This window comes from Meriones unguiculatus, chromosome 16 (genome assembly GCF_030254825.1).
Source record: "Meriones unguiculatus strain TT.TT164.6M chromosome 16, Bangor_MerUng_6.1, whole genome shotgun sequence".
NCBI lineage: Eukaryota > Metazoa > Chordata > Mammalia > Rodentia > Muridae > Meriones > Meriones unguiculatus.
The window spans coordinates 1,073,198-1,093,804 of record NC_083363.1 but is presented as its reverse complement, the minus strand read 5'-3'; the positions used below and the strand labels follow the sequence as shown (position 1 = coordinate 1,093,804).

At 53.5% G+C, this 20,607-nt stretch overlaps 1 protein-coding gene across 2 annotated transcripts; it reads right to left on the bottom strand.

The window, feature by feature from the left end:
* Positions 1–5,689: 5,689 nt before the first annotated feature.
* Abcf1 (ATP binding cassette subfamily F member 1) lies at positions 5,690–19,046 on the bottom strand. Of its 2 annotated transcripts, none has more exons than XM_060368977.1 (25): positions 18,890–19,046; positions 13,289–13,335; positions 12,568–12,669; positions 12,350–12,482; positions 12,173–12,210; positions 11,987–12,094; positions 11,506–11,577; positions 11,312–11,428; positions 10,453–10,551; positions 10,176–10,298; positions 9,775–9,875; positions 9,612–9,697; positions 9,399–9,538; positions 9,170–9,318; positions 8,863–8,946; positions 8,607–8,731; positions 8,392–8,504; positions 8,131–8,302; positions 7,948–8,022; positions 7,801–7,871; positions 7,048–7,080; positions 6,794–6,962; positions 6,590–6,654; positions 6,428–6,500; positions 5,690–6,343 (listed from the first exon to the last, which is right to left on the bottom strand). In XM_060368977.1, the coding sequence occupies exons 1-25, from the start codon at positions 19,044–19,046 to the stop codon at positions 6,177–6,179; spliced, it is 2,619 nt and encodes an 872-aa protein (XP_060224960.1). In that variant the 3' UTR covers positions 5,690–6,176. The 2 variants fall into 2 exon arrangements, with proteins under 2 accessions (XP_060224960.1, XP_021507024.2); XM_021651349.2 differs by having other exon boundaries at positions 12,350–12,479.
* Positions 19,047–20,607: the final 1,561 nt, after the last annotated feature.

The window sequence follows — 20,607 nt, the reverse complement described above, 5'->3', positions numbered from 1 at the left end:
GCACTCGGAGAAGGGCTGGGGAAATGTATAGAGAGTCAGGCCAGACAGGAAGAAACCTCAACTGAGAGGATGCAGACCTTTCCTTTTTAAACCAGAAGAGGGCATCAGACCCCAGTATATAGTCTGGCTGTGGGCTATCATGTGGTTGCTGGGAATTGAACTCACGACCTCTGGAACTGAGCCATCTCTCCAGCCCAGAACATTTTGCTTAATTAGTAATTAACCGCCCATTGTGGGTGGTGGTTTTGGGTTCTTCAAGAAGGCAGGCTGAGCAAGCCAGTCAACACCGCTCTGTGGCCTTTGGGTCAGCTCCTACCCCAGGTTCCTAACCCTGTTTGGGCTCGTGTCCTGACTTCCTTCACTTGATGGACGAGGTGTGAGTGGAAGACAAACCCTCCCTCCTCTAGCTCCTCTTAGTCCTGGTGTTTTCACCACAGCAATAGAAACACTAAATAGAACAACCTGACCCTTTTCTGACCTCCACAGGCACCAGGCATTTGTTTGGTGCACATAAAAGCAGGCCAGTCACAGACATAACATCTAAAAAGGAAGAAGCTGGCTTTTTTTTTCCATATGGGAAAAGGCAGAGTGACCCCACAATTGTCCTGACCTTCGGACACTTGCTGTGGCACACATATGGAATAAAAACAATAAAAACGTATGCGTCAGGATTTACATATCTTTAATTTCAGCATGCAGGAGGCAGAAGAGTTCTCCAGGATGACTAGCTGATAGAGCAGACTTTGGGGCATCCAGACTTGGGGAAGGAAGAGAAGCGGGGCGTAAGCAGCAGCATATGATGTTCTTCAGAACCATCCAAGGCAGGATGAAAGCCACACAGGGCTGGTGGGAGGTTCTACAGCTGCATTCCTACCACGTTGCAGGTGTCTTGCTATTCCTAGCACTGGCTACAGGGAGGGCAGTGACCCTTTAGCCCTCACAAACCCTGACCAAAAGGTACCCTCCTACCCGAGGGGAACAGCCAGCCTGTGATCACAGCTTACCCTGGACCTCTTCAGGGCTCCACTGTGTCATTTCCTGTCTCCTACAAGCCCCAGATCCTTTAAAGAAAGCTCAATGTTTTACCCACATTTTGACTTTAGGGTCAAGGGGCACGATGGCTCAGAGGCTGGGTGCCTGCTTCTGTTCCACAGGACCAGTTTCTGTTCTCAGCACCCATAGTCAGGTGGCGCACAACTGCCTGGGATTCCGGCTCCAGAGAAGCCCTCTTCTAACTTTGTTTCTTTCCCTCCCCCCACATACTCTCAGATACATAAAAACTAGGAATTCAAACTAAAGAAGCTGGGTGTGGCCACACATATAACTGTAACTCCAGAAATGTGGGGCTAGACGTGGGTGCACACACGAGTATGAGGTTTGTTTGTTTGTTTCTTTTTACCCCTCACAAGGACACAAGGACAGGCGGAGCACATCTAGGTTGCCGTACCCTTTGGCTGTCCTGGAACTTGCTCTGTAGACCAGGCATCTCCACCACAGGCCTGTGTGCTTCTTCACCAATCCTGAGGCCATCTTTGTTGTGCCTGTTTGCTTCACTCACACACGAGGCCCCAGGCCTTGTGACATACTGTTTTGACATTTGATGCGTCCTGTCAACCTGACAGAAGTTAGGATCACCTGGGAGATTATCTTGATTTAACTGAGGTGGGAAGACAGCTGACCCCTGGCCTAGCATTTCCTGAGCAGATCCAGCTGAGCACCAAGCAGGCCCTCGGTCCTTGTTTGTCCTGTGGACCGGTGACACAGGACAGGTGACAAGGTGCCAGGATCTGCACCATGACTGTAATTGCAAATGTGATCTGAATAAGCCTTTTCTCCTTGAACTTTTTCCCAGCAACAGAAACCAAGACACCACATCCTGCTCTGCTGGAAACTGTACCCAAGTGCTCCAGGCCCTCTTCAGCTCTGAATCTTCATCATTCTATCTATGCCTTTCCTTCCTGCTCCTAGCCAGATGAGCCAAGGTTAAAAAAAAAAAAAAAAAAAAAAGGACAAAAATGAGGGGATTTGGATGCAGCTCTTCCAGAGGGCCTGGGTGTGAGTACCTTGCACTCACAACTGTGGCTCACAACTGTCTGTAACTGCAGATCCAGAGAATCCACCCTCTTCTTGCCTCCAAGAGAACCCCACTGTAGGCAGCTGAAATACATCAGCTGTACACATAAGAAAAATTAAAAAAAAAAAAATTGGTTGTTTCTGTTATTTTGTTTGTTTGTTTTTCGGAGACAGGGTTTGTCTGTGTAGTAGAGCAGAGCCCTGGCTATCCTGGACTAGCTTTTTTGACCCGGCTGGCCTCGAACTCACAGAGATTCTCCTGCTTCTGCCTTCCTACTGCTGGGATTAAAGGTATAGGCCACTATACAAAGCCTAAACCAAAATTTAAAAAGCATAAAAGCATTACTGCCAGGTGGTAGTAGCACACACCTTTAATCCCAGCACTCCAGGAGGCAGAGGCAGGAGGATCTCTGTAAGTTTGAGGTCAGCCTGGTCTATAAGGAGAGTCCAGGACAGCCAAAGTTCTACAAAGAAACCCTGTCAAAAAAGAAAAAAAAAGCAAGTCTTACCAAGTCCTGTCATGTCTGCCCAGTCTTACCAAGTCCTGGTATGTCTGCCCAGTGCAGCTGTCTGACACCGAAGCTTGGTGGACTTCTGAGTTTCAAAGCCAAGAGGTGGTGCTGCACACCTTTAATCCTCCACAGAGGCAGAGTTCGAGGCCAGGCTGGTCTACAGAGTGAGTTCCAGGACAGCCAGGGCCACACAGAGAGACCTGTCTCAAAACCCCCCACAAAATAAAAGATGAAGTCTTTTCAAGTATCCAGGTTCTCAAGGGACAGCAAATCCCACCCAGTGTGCCCTCCATCTCCACCTGCCCGTTCCACTCCAGGGTGAGGCTGTGCTGGCTTCCTCCGAGGAAGACCTTCCTGGCATCTGTCCCAGCTCTACCCCACCCCTCACCCAGCTCCCACAATTACAAAGCCAGGGCCACTGAGAGGGCTCAGAGGGAGGGGCCTGCAGCCAAAGCTGGCAACCTGAGACTGATCAACGTGGTGGGAGGAGACGTGAGGGGCATGCCCTCATCCAATAAACATGTAAAATACATTAAAAAAACACAGAGCAGATAACTGAGGTCCTCCCAGCCAGGCCCAGCACAAGCTTCCTCCCTGACAGGCCACATTCTGGTTCCTTCTCTGGATGTTCTAACACGTGGTTGGTTGTTTACACTTTTAAACCTACTCAGTGTTCTGAGGCTCCTTGTAGAGAAATTCTAATCCAGAACCAGGGCCGCTGTGGCAATAGGTCGCATCCAAAACCTAGGTAGAAGGAAGCAACGACCTTTCCAAGTGATGTCTAATTGAGGGGCAGACAAAGTGACAAATCAGAAAGACTTGACAGGATGAGCCAGACACAGGAGATGCCCAACTCTCACCAGAAGAGTCAGGAAAATGAGGACTGGGGAGAGAGAGCAGCAGAGGGAGAAAGGGGAACAGAGACAGGAGAGCCTCTGAGTTCAAGGCCAGTCTGGTCTACAGAGTGAGTTCCATGACAGCCAGGGCTACACAGAGAATCCCTGTCTTAACCCCCCCACCAAAAAAAAAAAAAAAACAAACCAGCCAGGTGCAGCGGTGCACGCCGATAACCCTAAACCCCAGCACTCCGGGAGGCAGAGGCTCCCAGAGTGGATCGCCTTTGAGTTCTGGGCCTGGGCAGTCAATGCTACACAGACAAATCCTGTCTCAAAACAAATGAAACAGAACAAAATTCAGCTTGAAAGGCTGGACATGGTGGTGCACTGTGGGTAAAGGCAGACAGATCTCTGTGAGTTCAAGACCAGCCTGATCTACATAGCCAGTTCTGGGACAGCCAGACTCACATAAGACCCTGTCTCAAATACAACATTAAATAAAACTCAGGTCATAAAAAAAATTACCCTATTAATAACATTATGCCTTTTCTTCAGACTTTTGGTGGCCCATACTCTTTTCCCGTGTTCCATTCTTGCTTTTCTTTTTGAGGGACAAATCCCCTCCTGCACTTAAGTGAACCCATTAACTCCACATACAGTCTGTTCAGAGAGAAACTGAGGCAGGGTGTCTCGGATGAGCTGTACGGAACACAATCTGTGGGCCAGACTGTGAGCTCAGAGACCTGCCTGCCTCTGCCTGGGATTAACCTACACCAGGCCCCACGCGCTTCTTCTCCTCCACCTCTGCACTGTCTTAGCAGAGAGCAGATTCCAAGCGTGCACGGCTCCCACTCACGCAGCGCAGCCGCAGTGCTGCGTTTCCGGGCACCGTCTTGCACGCCAGCCAGAACGCAGCTTCAGTGTACAGATGGGTACCAGGATAGGGAGACCTTGCTCAAGGTCAGAGCATTGTCACCTGGGGAGTCCGCCTCAGCGGTTGCCTGTCACATCCCTTCAGAGGATCACACTCCCAGCCTGTTTCTGATAGGATCTTGTCCTTCAAGAGTCTGTATTATTTAACTTGGCTGGAAAATAACTTTTCCAAACTGGCTTCTCCTTTCTGCTCCAGTATTTCATATGTATCTGCCTTTGCCATTTTGCCCTTCTCTCCTTTCACCTCGAGACCTCAGGGAAAGCACAGGGCCCAGCTTGGAGTCTGTAGAGCCCCCAGAGCCCCCCACTCCAGGACTCCTCACAGTAACCAGGGCTGTGGGTGGCACCCTCTGCGACAGAAACCTTTCCTCTGTCCCATCCTCATGCTCTGCTTTTTGGGGGGTGTCCACACACTTGAGCAGGTAAGGAGACCCTGCAGCTGTGTGCCTGATCCGCAACAAGTTCCTCTGGAACACTCCATGTGTAAAAGTGCATGCCACCTCGCCCAGCCTTCCTGATCCAGACCCATGTCTGGAGAACGAACGGCCCCTTAGAACCCATTGCGGATCCTAAAATACTAGGTATGTGGCTGTGGTGAGAACTTCAGAATCTTGGTGTCTTTAAAATCACAGAAGTGTTAGTGGGAATGCTCTCATTTTAAGCCCAGGTGTGGGGCTGGGGGCTGCTTGACTGTCTGCAGCAGCTCACTGTGGCCTGCCTCGTGCTCTGGCAGAGGCGTGGCTTTGCCAGCTGCAGGGAGTTTATGTTTGGAATCCTGGGAACCTTTCAGAGGATACATAAATGCTAGGGCCTCAAGAGGCAGGGTTGCTGTTTGGTAAGTAACTGTGCTCAAAGAAATAATAAATCTTGACAGCCAAGATCAAACTTGCCCCAAGGAAGTCGACAGCCCTAACCAGCAGTCGTCTAAGGATAACTTCAGCCCCTCCCCCTCCCCCTGCTCTCCAGCTACTGAGGGGTTAGTGAGGAGACGAAGGAACTGACAAAGCAGCTGCGGCGACCACCCTCGGCAGCGGGTCCACTGCCAGTGTCCACGCCTTAGTTCCACCCGCTCATGGCCGCAGAGCTTCCTTCCTGCCCAGTCCTCCACAGCCCATTTAGTCCTCACAGGCTTGCCTCAGGCGCACGATGTGGCCACCAAAGACCTGGGAGCTGGAACTACAGGTGGACACTCTCCCAGCATGTTTCTGAGCTCAGGGCAGAGCACCACTGCACTCCTGGGATTGGCTTGGTCACGCTCCCTCCTTGAGGGTTCGGGGAGGGCACCCACCGGTGTGGAGGAGGGCACAGCAAAAGCCGAGTTAACTGCACACAGGCTAGACTGGGAACCAGCACCCACTCCTTTATTCCTCCCCTTGGAGGGGATTTCAGTTCAGCTCTCCTTCCTGCACACAAGTCCCCCTACACAAGTGGCCACAGGCACCAGCTCAGGTTGGTAACAGCACGGGCCTCCAGGCCAGCGATCCCCGGACGTGTCAGTGAGTTAGTATCCTTCTGAGAGGAGAGAGCAGGTCAGTTCTGGGCAGCAAACGTCTTGAGACAAGAGGCCACCTTAACTGCTGGAGGGGAACCCACCACAGCAAAGGTCACCTCTGTGTGAGGAGACAGGGTGGGTAAGACAGCTCAGCTACCTGAAGGGAGGCAGCCCTTCAGCAGGAAGGATCCTGTCACACACATCAAGGCAACACTCCACCTTCGAGCTCCGTGCGGCTGCAGCTGGCAGCAGACACAGGCTTCTGGTAGATAGAGGGCAGTGGCAGAGATCCCAGCCACAGGCGCCATCTCCGCAGGCCTCCGGGAGAGCTCAGTCCCGAGGCCGGCTGACCATGACTTCACCCAGGGCCTCCAGCACCTCGCGCTTGTAGTCCTCGAAGTCTCCATCAATCTGACTGACGCTCTGCTCCTCCACCACCCACAGCTGGCAGTTGGTCTCTGTGATGAGCCGTGCGTCATGGCTCACAACGATCACGGCTTTGGAGAGAGGTCAGAACAGGTCAGAGGCGCAGCAGGGAGGAGGGCCCAGCCCGCTCTGGCCGCCTCTGACTGAGTACTCACCCCCCTGGTACTCATTGATGGCCTCCCCCAGCGCGTCGATGGACTCGATGTCCAGGTTGTTGGTCGGTTCATCCTGTGGGGAAGACATCCATAGCAGAGAGCCGCAGCACCTACACGTGCAGCTCTTACCCACAAACCCTTCTCCCACACCCGCCAACTCACCAAGATGAGGACATCAGGCTCCCGACAGGCCAGCTCCGCGAACACAACCCGGGCTTTCTGCCCACCTGCCACACAAGGAGAGGGAGCAGGCTCCTGTCACGCCTGCAGCTGTGCTGAGCACGAGGGGCTCCTGTCTGTGGCCCCCCTCCAGTGTCCCGGGAGAGCCGATGAGGTCACCTCCTTAGGCACCCCAGAGCGTAGTACCGGACAGTTTGCAGATCTGGATGGTGTGGGCGTGGCTCTCCAGGCCAAAGCGGCCCAAGCACTTCCGGGCATCCTGGTAGGGCAGGTTGAAGCTCCGCTGCAGGTATTCAGTGGGTGTCTCCTCCATGTGCAGCTGCTCTGCATACTGCTGGTTAAAGAAGCCAATTTTCTGCCCAGGAGGAGAGGGAGGTCAGTCAAGAGTCCTGCTTCCTGCCTGACTTCCCCGCCTCAGCTCCCAAGGAAGGCCAGCTTACCAGCCGGTGGTTCTTTCTCATTTCCCCGTTGGTCTGAAAGGAAAAATCAAGTGTAAGGGCAGGGGCGGGGAAAGGCAGTGACACCACAGCCCAGGTTTTTCTCTTTTGATATGGTCTCACTCTGCAGCCCAGGCTGGCCTTGAATTCAGAGCAATCCTGTCTCCGCCTCCACAGTGCTGAGTTTATGAGTTTTCTGAGACAGGGCTTCTCTGCGTAGCCTTGGCTGTCCTGGACTTACTCGGTAGACCAGGCTGGCCTTGAACTCACAGATCCACCTGCCTCTGCCTCCCTGAATGCTGGGGTTAAAGGCGTGTGCAAAATACCAGAAATGGGCTATGGATAAATGGGTGCAAGGGGGTGAGGACACTACAGGAGACAGCCAGCTTCCCTGACTGTGACGGGAGGGAAGCCGGGCCGGGGGTGCTGGCCTGTAGCTCAGCTACTTAAGATGGTTAGAAAGGAGGGAGGACAGCAAGTCTGAGGCCACTCTGGAAATTCAGCAAGGCCCTGTCTTCGACAAGTAAAACAAGACGGAGGATAGAGCATGTTAAACGCTCAATCCCAGGATTACAAACCACAGAAACAAGGGTACGCCATGCTGAGCATGCAGCCTCAACGGATGCTGGGAACAGCAACAGACAAATGAGAAAGTTCTGGGATTTTGCCTTTGCAGGCCCTGTCCAATTATGCATTCTAACCAGTCTGAAAGACGCATCGTCCCCTGGCCCTCTCCCTTCTGCCCTGAGGACTCACTGGCGTCAGCTTGCCGGTCAGCAGAAGTAACAGTGTGCTCTTCCCCACACCATTGGGGCCCACGATGCAGACTGGAAGGAGACAGCTGGTCAGACACAGCCCGAGTCCTGAGACCCCCGCCCCCGCGTCCGCATCCAACTAACTCACTCCGGGAATCCATGTCGATGCCAAAGTCCAGGTTCTTAAAGAGTGGCTTCTGCCCCTCATAGCCAAATGTCACACCTAGGAAAAGGGGCCACTTACAATCTCCCCAGTCCCCCCGGATGCCCGGCCACAGCCTCGGCAGTTTGGGCGCGCGGCCCTGCTGTCCCTGGCAGCACGCTCAGTTACCGTGCAGCCCCAGCACAGGCGGGCTGAGGGGTGGCGGGTCCGGGAAGGTGAAGCGCACGGTGTACTCCCGGGGGCGCTTCAGCAGCTCCGGGGGCTCCTGAGACTCTTCATCCTGGTTTTTCCGCCGGCACTTCTGCTGCTTTCGAGTCAGAACTTCCTTAGTTTGCTTTTCCTGAACAGAGGAAGAAGGAAGCACACATGAGTGCGTGCCCAGCCCCACAGGGCCCCACCCCGCCCTCCACCTCAAGCCCGGGCACCCACCGCCTGCTTGGTGGACTTGCCCCCGGCCTTCAGCTCTTTGAGCTTCTTCTCCTGTTTCTCGTACTGCTTCAGCAGCTCCTTCTGCTTCTGCTGGTACATCTTCTTGAAAGTCACTGGGGTGGACGAGCAGGCAGAGAGACAGCAGGGACAGGTGAAGGGGGAGAGAAGCCACGGACAGAGGGCCTGCCGTCCCCGCCCACAGAAGCCATGCTTACTGTAATTGCCCCGGTAGTAATGGAGCCGCTGGGTGTCGAGGTGGATGATGTCAGTGCAGACGTCGTCCAGAAAGCCCTGGTCATGGGAGACGATCAGCAGTGTCTTCCTCCAGCCTTGAAGGTAGCTGCAGTTTGGAGAGGGCACAGGAAGGAGAGTGAGGAGGTAAGTGGGGTGGGGGACGGACGACGACGACACAACAACGACAGGCTAGGACAGGCCGGGACCAGTGACCAGGGCTGAGGACGGGCAGCGTACTTATTGAGCCAGATGACGGCATTGAGGTCCAGGTGGTTGGTGGGCTCATCCAGCATCAGCAGTGTGGGCTCCATGAACAGCGCCCTGAAGAGGAGGGGGGCAGGGTTATGAGAGACGCCTGCTCAGCAAACCCCTAGCTTCCGGGTGCCAGAGCCCAGTGAGCACACTGTCAGCTGGGGTCAAATGGAGAGTGACCCACGGTCTCCCACCGTGCAGTGCAGGAGGCAACAGCTGGCCTCACAGGAGGCCTTGAAGAGAGGAGAGGAAGGGAAGGGACGAAGTCAGCAGTGGGTGAGCAGAGGCCCACCTGGCCAGGGAGACGCGCATCCGCCACCCCCCGGAGAACTTGTGCGTAGGCCGATTCTGCATCTCGGGGTCGAAGCCCAGGCCAGCCAGGATACGCCGGGCCTTGGCCTCTGCGGCCGCCGCACCGGTAGCCCGCAGTTCTTCGTACACCTGTAAGGAGAGAGAAAAGGACACATGTCTCCGGGCCCCAGGCCCTGGCCGGCCACTGTGTCCCCAGTGCCACCCCCTACCTTCTCCAGCCTCTCAGCAGCAGCATCATCGCCCTTCTCCAGCTGCCCCTGGAGCCGTCTCTCCTCCTCTAGCAACTGGAGCCTCTTGGTGTCTGCACGGAGAACAGCTTGCACCGCTGGGGTCTCGTCCGCCACAACCTCTGCAGGAAGGGGAAGGTCAGCGGTGGGCCCCGCCCACCCGACCTGCAGCACACCCTCCTCCTTCAGCCTCACCCTGCTCGCACAGTAGCACGTCGATGTTAGGGGGGATGCTGAGGGCGCGGTTGGCAATGTGCTTCAGGAGTGTGGTCTTGCCTTTGCTGGAGAACAGAAACCATGAGACCCGCTGCCCCGAGCAACCCCTTCCTGCCCCCCACAACCCGTCCTGTCCTCTCACCCGTTGGGTCCCACCAGCCCGTAGCGGCGACCGGCTACGATGTACAGGTCAGCATTGACAAACAGCTCCTTGCCATGGGCGGAAATGCTGAACTTCTCCAACTGCAGCCGAAAGGATGGAGGAATCCAGGACAGACACAAAGACGTGGCCATGAGACGCCTGCCTTCCCTCCTTCCCTCCTTCCCTCCTTCCCTCCTTCCCTCCTTCCCTCCCTCCCTCCCTCCCTCCAAGCACCGGTCTTCTTACTTCCCCTGGCTCTTCTGTCGCCTTCCTCAAGCTGGCAAAACCCCCTTTTCTCTTTAATTTCACCCCTCACATGCCTTCTCGGGTGGAACAGCCGCAGCAGAGTGAGGACAGGCCTCTATCTACTGCAGAGGATGGGCAAGGGCCACGGGGCTGACCTTGATGTCCGAGGCATTCTCTAACATCGCCTGGCGGGAAGACACCTCTGCCTGGGACACGGAGAAGTCGCTTTCCGCAGCAGTAGCTGCCTTTATCGACTCCACCTGGCGCTCATAGTCCATCTGAGGAGGAAAAGTGTGTCTGACGTCACAACACAGCAGCCTCACACTGTCCTGAAGGACGCAATCCTTCCTTCTGTCCGCTGCTCTGCCTCAAGCAGCCCCCAGAGCCTTCCTCACGCCCTGGACTCACAACCCACAGAAACGACAGGCTGACCTGCTTCTTCAGCTTCTTCTTTTCCTTCTTGCTGAGGTGGGCGTAAGGGTCGTTTGCCTTCGACTCTCCCTCTTTCTCTTCTTTCTCTTCCTCTGAACCCTGTAAGAACCAAGCGGTAATAAGCAAACAAAAGCAGCAGCCAAAACAAGGACCAAGGACTTCTTACCCAAGGTCTACAGAGTTATTAGTTCCAGAGTTTCTCTGTGTAGCCCTGGTTTGCCTTGTAGACCAGGCTGGCCTCCAACTCAGAGACCCACCTGCCCCTGCCTCCCAAGTGCTAAGATGAGAAATCCTGTCTTGAAGAACGAACCACCCAACCAACCAAACACAGGCCATGTTACTGCCATCCTCGCCCTAGGGCAGGAGCCGGCCTTCCCACCCCGTCTGGAGACAGTCTGCACGTAGCCTTTAGCAGACTCTGCCAACAGGAAACGCTGGTGTGGAACATGGGGTAACTAGGGAAAAGACTAACTCAGATTTAACTTCACTACAGTGTGACTGAGGGCGGAGCAAGAGTTTCTGCTGGCGGCCTGCGGAAAGCAGATGGTGTAGTGCGCAAGGAAGCCAGAGGACCTAAGACTAGATACGCTTGAGGCACAGACCCACAGCAAACAGCGGCCGCCGAGACCAGGAACACGGTAGGACGTGTTCTAGACCACCGTGAATGGCACGGACACAACCAAGGTCGTCAGGGTGACCTCCAGGCTGGCTTCAAACTCATAGCTCTTCACCTGTCTCCCAGCTGCTAGGATTAAAGATGTACCAATACACTGAGCAACAGCGCCTCCCTTGACAAAGTCCTGCTCTGGTCGGGATGAGCATCACCCTCCACACCCCTAGCAACACAAACCACACCCACCTGCTCGGTCTTCTTGGCTTTCTCTCTGTCCTTCCCTTCCTTGGGAGGCTCCTTTTCTTTAGTTGTTTCTTCATCTCCTTCCCCATCACTGTCCGAAGCCGCGAGCTTATTTTGAGGCTGACAATGAAGAGACAGGCCTGATGACTTGCTCCGCTGACAAGAGCTGTCAGCCCGACCCGCAGCGACTCTCTCACCTTGGCCTTCCCTCTTGACTTTTCCTCCTTTCCCTTTTTGCTTTTGAGCCCAGGCAGCTCCTCAGATACAGCCTGTAGGAGAAACACACAGACAGCGTTGTTATTCTGCCACTTAAAATCATTTCTAGAGAGCCTGCCATGGTCCAAAAGGGCTGCCAGGGAGACACGAGACCTGGAAAGGCCTACTGTAGTTTGGACTCAGCCAGACAAGAGGACAGGGCAGTGGAGCAGGGTGAGAAGGCCAGGGACAAGGGACAGCAGAGTGGGCAACAAAGGCCTCAGCAAGGATGCGATCACACTGGATGCTAAGATGTCCCCAGGGGAACAGTCAAGCCGAGGGCCTTTGTTTAAATCTCTGAGGACAGCCGGGTGACAGGTGACTCCGGGGATGGGCTCCGGTGGCGTGGGCATGACAGACTTAGGAGGTGGTCTCCAAGGATATTGGACACCTGTAAGGAGGCTCAGTGAGGCCACCACTCACCTTATTGATGCGGTTCTTTTCTGGCTTGGCAGGCTTGGGGGCATGCTTTTCTTCTTCCTCCTCCTCTTCACTCTCATCCTGAATCAAGGCTTCAAAAACATTTCTACCCTACAGGAAGAGTGCACAGAGGTCAGTGGGGTGGCTGTGGCTGCCCCGGGGGTCTTTGCTCATCTACTGGTAGCTCACCTTGGACTTCTTCCCTCCTCGGGGTACCGGGGCGGGTACTGAAATGACAAGGGGGAGGGAAAGCAGTCAATTCAATGTGTGGCTCCTCAATGACCAACTCAAAGGCCCTGCCAGGTCTGAGGACTGACTGCCCACCATCCTTGGACTGCAGACAGCCCTGCCCCCCAGTTCTCTTACCCTCATCCTCCTCATCGCTGACTGGCACCGACAGCTGCTTGAGCCGCTCCATGAGCTCTTTCTCCTCACCATCATCGTCCACATCCTTCTTCCGACGGCCTTTTCGGGTGTCTCGCTTTTTCTTTTGTTGCTGAAACAATAGCATAAGTGTGAAGCTAAGGTATGAGCTGAGGACCTGCCGGGGCCATGTCCTGGGATCTGAGGCCCATCACGGTTACCTGCTGCTGCTGCTGCTGCTGCTGCTGCTGCTGCTGCTGCTCCTTCTGCAGTTTTTCCTCTTCCCCAGCCTGTTTACCTTCCACTGCCAGCTCCTCAAAGAACTGGAGGGGATGAAACAGGGGTGAGTGGGAAAGCCTGCCAGCCGGCCATCTGCACGCAGCCCTGCTCACCTTCCCTCTCTTGAACCTCAGTGGTCGTCTGTTTTCTACCTTACTTTACCATTCCTGGCTCTCACTCACGTTTGTCCCCATGAACTAATTTCCACTTTCATACAAAGGTGACACAGGCATGCCCAGCCCAGCGGAAGCTCTCAACCTCCACAACAGTAAGAAAACAGTACTTGCTCTTTTCCATTTGTTTTTAGTTTTTGATTTTTTTGAGACAGCTTCTCTGTGTCACCCTGGCTGACACAGAACTCACTCTGAAGACCAGACTGAGGCTGGCCTTGAACTCAGAGTTCTTCACTTCCTGACTGAGTACTGGCATAAAAGATGCCCACCACCGCTTGGCTCACTGGATTTTTAAAAATTCTTGATTAATTGTTTGAGGACTTTATACAAGCCCATGGCCCCCTGCTGAGTGACAGAACTCGCCACCCACCCACCACACCCAGAGTCCCTTCTGGTCACAAGGCCTTTCTCCTCAGACCTCGCCTGTCCATTTACATTCTGCCTGAGAACACCTACGGACACTTCTTTTCTGGGACCCTCATTTTCTCACCGTCTTTTTGGTCTTCTTGTCCTTTTTGCCTTTCTTCACCACTTTGTCTGGAGGTTAAAGAGACATCACCACATTAGCTATCTCGTGTCCAGCAGCCCGAGCTTCTTGCAGGCTGGCCCCACAAGGAAGATTACTCTTAATCACTGCTCCCTGCTTTTTCAGAGAGAATCACTTCTACTTCATCCAGCCAAACACTTTTTCCTCGAGACAGGGTCTCTCTGTGTAGCCCTGGCTGCCCTGGACTTGCTCTTCCCAACTGCAGGTGCACCCCCACTGGCTTACTGAAAACGTTTAGACTGATTCACCCTGAGGGCGCCTTGCCGCTAGGTTTGTGTGTGTGCGGCGTGCCTGCCGTCCTGCCTCCTGCTTCCTGCCTCCTGCTTCCTGCAGTGTGAACGCTCATGAGCCGTCAAGGGGTTTGCTCACTTGAACTTGGGTCCTCTGCAAGAGCCACAGTGCTCTGATCACTGGGCTACCCCTCTGGCCCCACAGACAGTGGGCATCAGCAAATGCTTGCATGGAGGATACAAAACAGATAACGACATAACTGGTTTCCTCTGGTTCTAGTAGGAAGAGAGGTCTTTACACAGCAAGGGCCTTGAACTTGCCCAAAGGGAGGAAGAGGCAGATCTGGCAGGGCAGGGAGAGGCTGGCCATGCATGGTCCCTGTGGAGGGAGTCAAGGCTGTGTAGAGAGCAGCTGTGAGAAGAAAGTGTGGCCACAGCTGGGACAGGGCGGGACAAGGCCCAGCTGTAGGCAAAGCTGTGGGGAGCCGGGCAAGGAACAGTTCCTTTATTGCTATGATCTGTTCTACCTTCAAGTCTTGGGTCCACTTTAGAGTGGAGAGATGGAAGGGAACAAGAACTGGAAGGTCTGACAGATCTACAGAGTTTTCATGGGGCTCTACCCTGGTGACCACAAGGAAGGACAACACAGACTCCACAGGGCGGAGCAGGGGAGTACTGGGGGAAAAACAGAGGAGGAGACAATGTAACTTCCCACCATCATGCCTTCTGCAGGGAAGGAAGCGAAGCTGAAGAATGCAGGGCTGGACAGATGGCCCAGTGGATAAGAGCACTGGCTGCTCTTCCAGAGGACTGGGGTTCACGCCCAGCACCCACAAGGCGGCTTACAACTGTCTGTAACTCCTGTTCCAGGGGATCTGACACCCTCACACAAACACACATGCAATCAAAACAGCAATGTACATAAAAAAATAATTAAAAAAAAAAAGAGAGAATGCAGTTAGGGTGTGTTATCTGTGAAGGCTGCAGGTCACAGTGACTGTGATGAACACCTGGGCAGAGGCTGCAGGCCACAGTGACTCTGTGATGAACACCTGGGCCTACACCCCCTTCGGGAAACCTGACTATAAAGACAGCTGGTCATTTCTCCTGTGTACTCCTGTGTTGCCAGGGAGCAAGGGAGGTCAATAACAGCTGCTCAGACTGACCCCACCCCTCACTTCTGCCCATCTGTATCCCTCAAGGTAGCGAGGTCTCACTTAACCCTTCTACTCTCCCATTCCCAGAGGCAGAACTCAGAGATGACTTCCCTTCCTGGCCAGGCCTTCCACTGTGTCTTCTGAACTACCACTCACTCAAAGCAGTCCAACAACCAGCTAACTGCGGAGCACATGGAGCCTTCTGCTTCCTGCCCTTCCCTTCCTTCCTTCCTTCTGTATTTTATGTACACAAGCGCTCTATGTGCATGTACACACGCATGACAGAAGAGGGCATCAGATCCCATTACAAATAGTTGCAAACCACCACGTGGTTGCTGGGAATTGAACTCTGGACCTCTGGAAGAGCAGCCAGTGAACCACTGAGCCATCTCTCTAGCCCCCATGATACTTTTTAAAATAGTCATAATAATAACAGCGTGTATGTTGTTTTATCTGCAGGCATTCTTTTTTAAATACATTTTAAAAATATTTATTTATTATTTATACAGTATTCTGATGGCATGCAGACCTACACATCAGAAGAGGACACCATATCTCACTATAGATGGTTGTGAGCCACCATGTGGGTGCTGGGAATTGAACTCAGGACCTTTGAAGAACAGCCAGTGCTCTTAACCTCTGAGCCATCTCTCCAGCCCCAGCATGTGTCCTTCTTACCACACGTGTGTCTGCTGCCCCAGATGCCAGGAGAGGGCATCAGACCCTTTGGGATCGTTATACCTAGCTGCAAGCTCCAACAGCTAGGAGAACTAACCCGCGCCCACAGAAAGCAGTCTTAGATCAGAGCTCCTTGTGTTCCACAGTCTTTATTTACTTAGAAAAGTCTTACTAAATATCTACGTTGCCAAAACAAACAAAAACCCTGGAGCTAATAAAAGACAATCTCTTTACTCTACAGTCACAGAGCCCTTACCCAGCTTTCCTGCTTTGTGCCCCAAGCTAGGCTGTGGGCCCTGCTCCTCCCCGGTCTCTGCTTCATCTGTCCTCCCCAGAACACTGGGTGACAGGTCATGAGGCTGTGCAAGGCTAATACTGAAAAGCTTTTCAAGCCGGTCAGGCCATGGAGCCCAATCCTCCAGACAGGAGGACCCACCAAAGAGCACAAGACAACCAGTTCACCTAAAACACATCACTGCACACGGGAATTAATATAATACAATCAGCACAACCACCACACACGTCCCCCTCCTCTGTGCATGCTGCATCTGGAACCTCACACACACTAGCTGCTCACAACTGAACGACCTCCTCAGCCCTCCTATTCTGAGGCAGTCTCATTACCCAGGACAGCGCTAAACTTGTGACCCCTCCTGTTTTAGCGTCACGTATTTGGAACAACAGGCCTGACTCATATTCATGACAGGGCTTCTCTGTGTGGCCCCGGCTGTCCCGGAGCTCAGGCTATACACTGGACTGGCTTTAAACTCACCGGATTCATCTGCCTCTGCCTCTTGAAGGCTAGAATTAAAGGTGTGGGCCAACCTGAGTGACTTCACACCGCCATTCTTTAAATTTCTCTTGTCGGACTCTGCTGATCTACCTGACCCTGAGACGAGAAGTGTGTGCGCAGGGCAGCTGTGAGACAGCACTATCACAGTGGTCAGCAGGACCAGAGCTATGCTGCCCTGGACGGAAGAACTGCCGAAGCTGTCCTGAACTTCCAGGCAAAAGGAAACACTTTAACTCTACCACTTCTGGCCTGTTCTGTAATCTGGATAACAGGGAGGCAGAAGGAGGAGTGAGTCTGAACCCTGCCTGAGCAGCTCAGTGAAACCTCGTCCCAGAGGATGAGCCTATAATGACCAACTCGTGGCCATTCTCCTGTCTACAGCTGGGCACATGACTCCAGCCCGCAGTGCCAACACCTCACAGCTCAGGCTGGAAGAGTACGTGTTCAAGGCCATCCCTGACTAGACATGAGTTCAGAGCCAGCCTTGCCTACATTAGACCTCATATTAAAATGAAATTCTCTAAGCTGTGTACAAGGTGTGCATGATGTAAAAGTGAATTTACATTTAGACGCCTCCTAGACAGTGTATTATGTACACGCAAACCCTAAACACTCATGCCCAGGAAGCTGCTGTGAATGTCATCTCCTTCCTTTTTTTTGGGGGGGGCACCATGCCCAACCCTAGATATCTCTTAACACTTTTCCCCCTGCAGAGATAGGGTTTCTGTGTGTAGCCTTGGATGTCCTGGACTCTCTGTAGACCAGGGTGGCCTTGAACTCACACGCTCCACCTGCCTGTGCCTCCTCAGCATTGGGGTTACAGGCCTCCGTCACCACGCCTGGCTAGACTCTTAAAACAACACAAACCCCTCAGTCTGCACTCTAGAGGTTCATCTGTGTCTTCACTTCACGTCTTCTCTCTCACTGCAGACACTTAACACCGTGCCCTGGCGATCTCCTCTTAGAAAGCTCCAGCTTGGCTTCCGAAGGGCCTGGCGCTTGATTCCTGGGCTCACATGGCGCTCAGAACCATCTGCAACTCCAGTTTCAGGGGACAGATGCCCTCCTCTGACAAGGCATGTACACATGCACACACAGGCCAAACATTTAGACACATAAAAAGCCAGTATCACTCTGCATTATTTCTACCTTACAGTCTAACACTATCCCCTCCCCCCCAATTCTTGTTAAAATTTTTATTTTCAGGGCTGGAGAGATGGCTCAGTAGTTAAGAGGACCTGGGTTCAGTTCTCAGCTCACAACCCTCTGTAACTCCATTTCATGGAGACTCAGTGTCCTCTTCTGTCCTCTGAAGGCATTGCAGGCATGCAGAAAAAGGCAAAGTAACCCATACACATAAATTAAAATATTAATTTTTTTCTCTTAAGCAGATACCTGAAGTGGTGCACATCTGTAACACCAGTATTCAACTGGCAGAGGCAGGGGGATCTCTATGAGTTCCAGATCAGTCAGGCTACATAGTGAGATCCTGCCTCAAACAACAAACAAATAACTTTTAATAAAAATATTTCTTCACGTAGCACTATTAAGCATCCCCTTTAACTGCATTTTGACTAGTAAGAGTGGAATTCTTTAATCTTTACCCTTTATCTAGTCAGTCTCCAGTTCTGGTCCAGACATCTGGCAGATACTTCATTCTCACCACCTTAGTATTTTTGGGGGTGGGGGAGCGCAAGGTTCGAGACAGGGTTTCTGTGTCCTTAGCTGTCCTGGAACTCACAGAGATCGGCCTGCCTCTGCTTCCCCTAACTCTGAGTGCCAGGATTAAAGGCATGCGCCTCAGCCGTCTGGCAGGGCCTTACCATTTTTCTTGCCACCTTTTCCACAAAAAACTGCCAGAGCAGATGTTCCTGAGTTTATCTCGACCGAGGCCATTCTCCACTTCCACTCTTACATTAATAAGCTGATCTTAGGGGAGGAGGGAGGGGCTTATGGGGGGGATGCAGAATGAATAAAGTGTAATTGATGAAAAATTAAAAAAAAAAAAAAAGCTGATCTTAAGAGATTCAGACCAGCTTTGGCGATTTAAAATTTGGTCTCAACTAAGCTGGGTGTGGTGGCAAACGCCTTTAACCCCAGCGCTTGGGAGGCAGATGCAGGCGGATTTCTCTGTCTTTAAAGAACAGCAACTCTTCTACAGAGTGAGTTCCAGGACAACTAGGGCTACGTAGAGAGACTTGTCTCTATTTTGTTTTTTTGGGGTTGGGTTTCTCTGTGTAACAGCCCCGGCTGCCCTGGAACTCGATCTGTAGACCCGGCTGGCCTCGAACTCTGGGTTCCAGCGCTGGGATTAAAGGCGTGAGCCACCCCCGCCCGGCTGGGAGACCCTGTCTTAAAAAAAAAAAAAAGTTGTCTAAGCTAAATCAAATGCTCGTGAGATTGCTGTGGTCGATCTACTCTACCTCCCCGCCGAAGTGACCTCACGCCTCGAGTTCTCGGTCCCACGAGTCCACGCCCGCAGCGCAGCGCACAAGAAGACGCTAACTAGCCCAGCTCCGGTCCTCCCGCCCCTCCCTCGCTACCCCACGCTCTTCGCGTCTCCCATCGGCCTCCCGGGACCCCAGGACGGCACCGGCACGCGGCCTCCGGCCCGGCGCACATGCGCGGAACGTACGCGCCGTGGCGGCCGCGGCCGGCCCGCCGCTCCCGCCGCCTTCCCGCTCACCTGCGGGGCTCGAGCCCTCGCCGTCTCCGATCCACTCGGGCTCGGGCGGCTGCTGCTTGGGACCCTTCGGCATCGCGGCGGCAGTTACGAGTCCCCCGGCGCCCGGCGCTGTTTCCGCTTCCGGCGGCTTGGGGCCGCCAATGGGCGGGCTCGCCATTAGATACCCGCCCGGCCCGCCCGGCCCGGCCCGCCCCGCGGCCCTGGTGCGCAGGCGCCCTGGCTAGGGGGCGGGGCGGGGCCGCAGCCTTGGGGGTGTGGCCTGAGGCGGCACGCCCCCTCCCGGAGTGAGCAGCGCGTCCCGAAGGTTCCCACGCTTGAGCAGCTGACGCGGCGACGCTCTGGGAACAGCCGATACAGGCTGACCTCCAGCCTCCGGCTCCGCAGTGCTGACGTTAAAGCCGCGAGCCGCCACACCCTGTTCTGAATCTTTGCTGTTGAGCCGGGGTCTCACTACGGCGGGCCTGGAACTCTAGAGTTCCTCCCGCCTCTGCCTGGGGGAGAGCTGGGCTCACAAGTCGGCACTGTTAGGTCTGACTGGCCACTTTATGAAAGCAGTGCGCTTCTTCAGCCACTCCCGCCACCTTCGAGCCCTCCTCTTTTTAACACTACATTTTGCACACTACCTAGCCACCACGGCCTGTCAATTTAGGAACCTTACTGGTCCTTGGCTGACATGTCACCAAATTCCCAGGCATGCAGATAAAAACAAGAACTCCACCCCAACAGCCAGAAACTACTGTACAGTAGAACCTAGAGGTTTTTTTAGGTGTAGGTGTGTGATAGTTTTGCTGTTAATTGGCCTACTGTAATTGCATGTAAAGTGACAGTGAGCAGCTGGTAAGTTTCGACACCCATATGCCTTTTTTGGGAAGGGGAGGTATTTTGAGACAGGGGTTCTGTAGCCCTGGCTGTCCTGGAACTCACTGTAGGCCAGGCTGGCCTTGAACTCAGAGATCTGCCTGTCTTTGCGTCCGGAGAAGCATATATCTTTCAAATCACAAGATACGGCTTTCTTTTAACTAATGAATGACAGACATAGGACCTTGAACGAGGCATTCCCACAACTGGGTCAGCTCCATCTTTAGCCAGGTGTTTTTTTCCTTATGTAGCATAGGCTTGCCTCAAGTCTACTGAGTGGCCACGGATGACACCAAATTCTCCATTTTCTTATCTCTACCTCCCTTCTGAGTTTTGAGATCACATCCTTGTGTTAATGTGCCTGGCTTAGTTCTGTGGTCTAAGAATTGAACCTAAGGCAGCTTCATGCACACTCCACAAACTGAGCTACATCCCCATCTCCCCACTGTGCTTCTGTCCCAACTCACTTCCCCAAACCCACAGATGAGAAGCCAGTGCTCCATGGTACTCTCCTAGCACACCTGATGTAGTAGGGCACTTTCCCTTTCTCCAGATACTTTCTTCCTAGAGGTCTGGCCCCTCCCTCCTTTGCCCTGCCTCTTGGGTTCTGATGTTCATGCACCGCAATCACTTTCACGTGTTTTGCATGCTTACGAGCAGTGGGTATGTTTTTGGTACCCTCAGAGCCAAAAGAGGGAGCCAACTGCCCTAGAACTGGAGTTCCAGGCAGTTGTAAACAGATGTGGGTCCTGGGTACTACATCAGCTTCTCTTCAAGAGCAAATGCTTTTAACAGCAAAATCTGTCTCTCCGGCCCCAAATGCTTTCATTCTGGCTGTTTCTAAACATTCACTTTCCTCC

Excerpts from the sequence above, each read along its gene's own strand:
- Abcf1 (XM_060368977.1), bottom strand. The coding sequence starts at position 19,046 with ATGGCGAGCCCGCCCATTGGCGGCCCCAAGCCGCCGGAAGCGGAAACA. Across the intron at positions 6,655-6,793 it reads CCAGATCTGCAAACTGTCCG|GTGGGCAGAAAGCCCGGGTT; the intron begins GTACTACGCTCT and ends CTTGTGTGGCAG. Across the intron at positions 6,344-6,427 it reads CATCAATGAGTACCAGGGGG|CCGTGATCGTTGTGAGCCAT; the intron begins GTGAGTACTCAG and ends CTCTCTCCAAAG.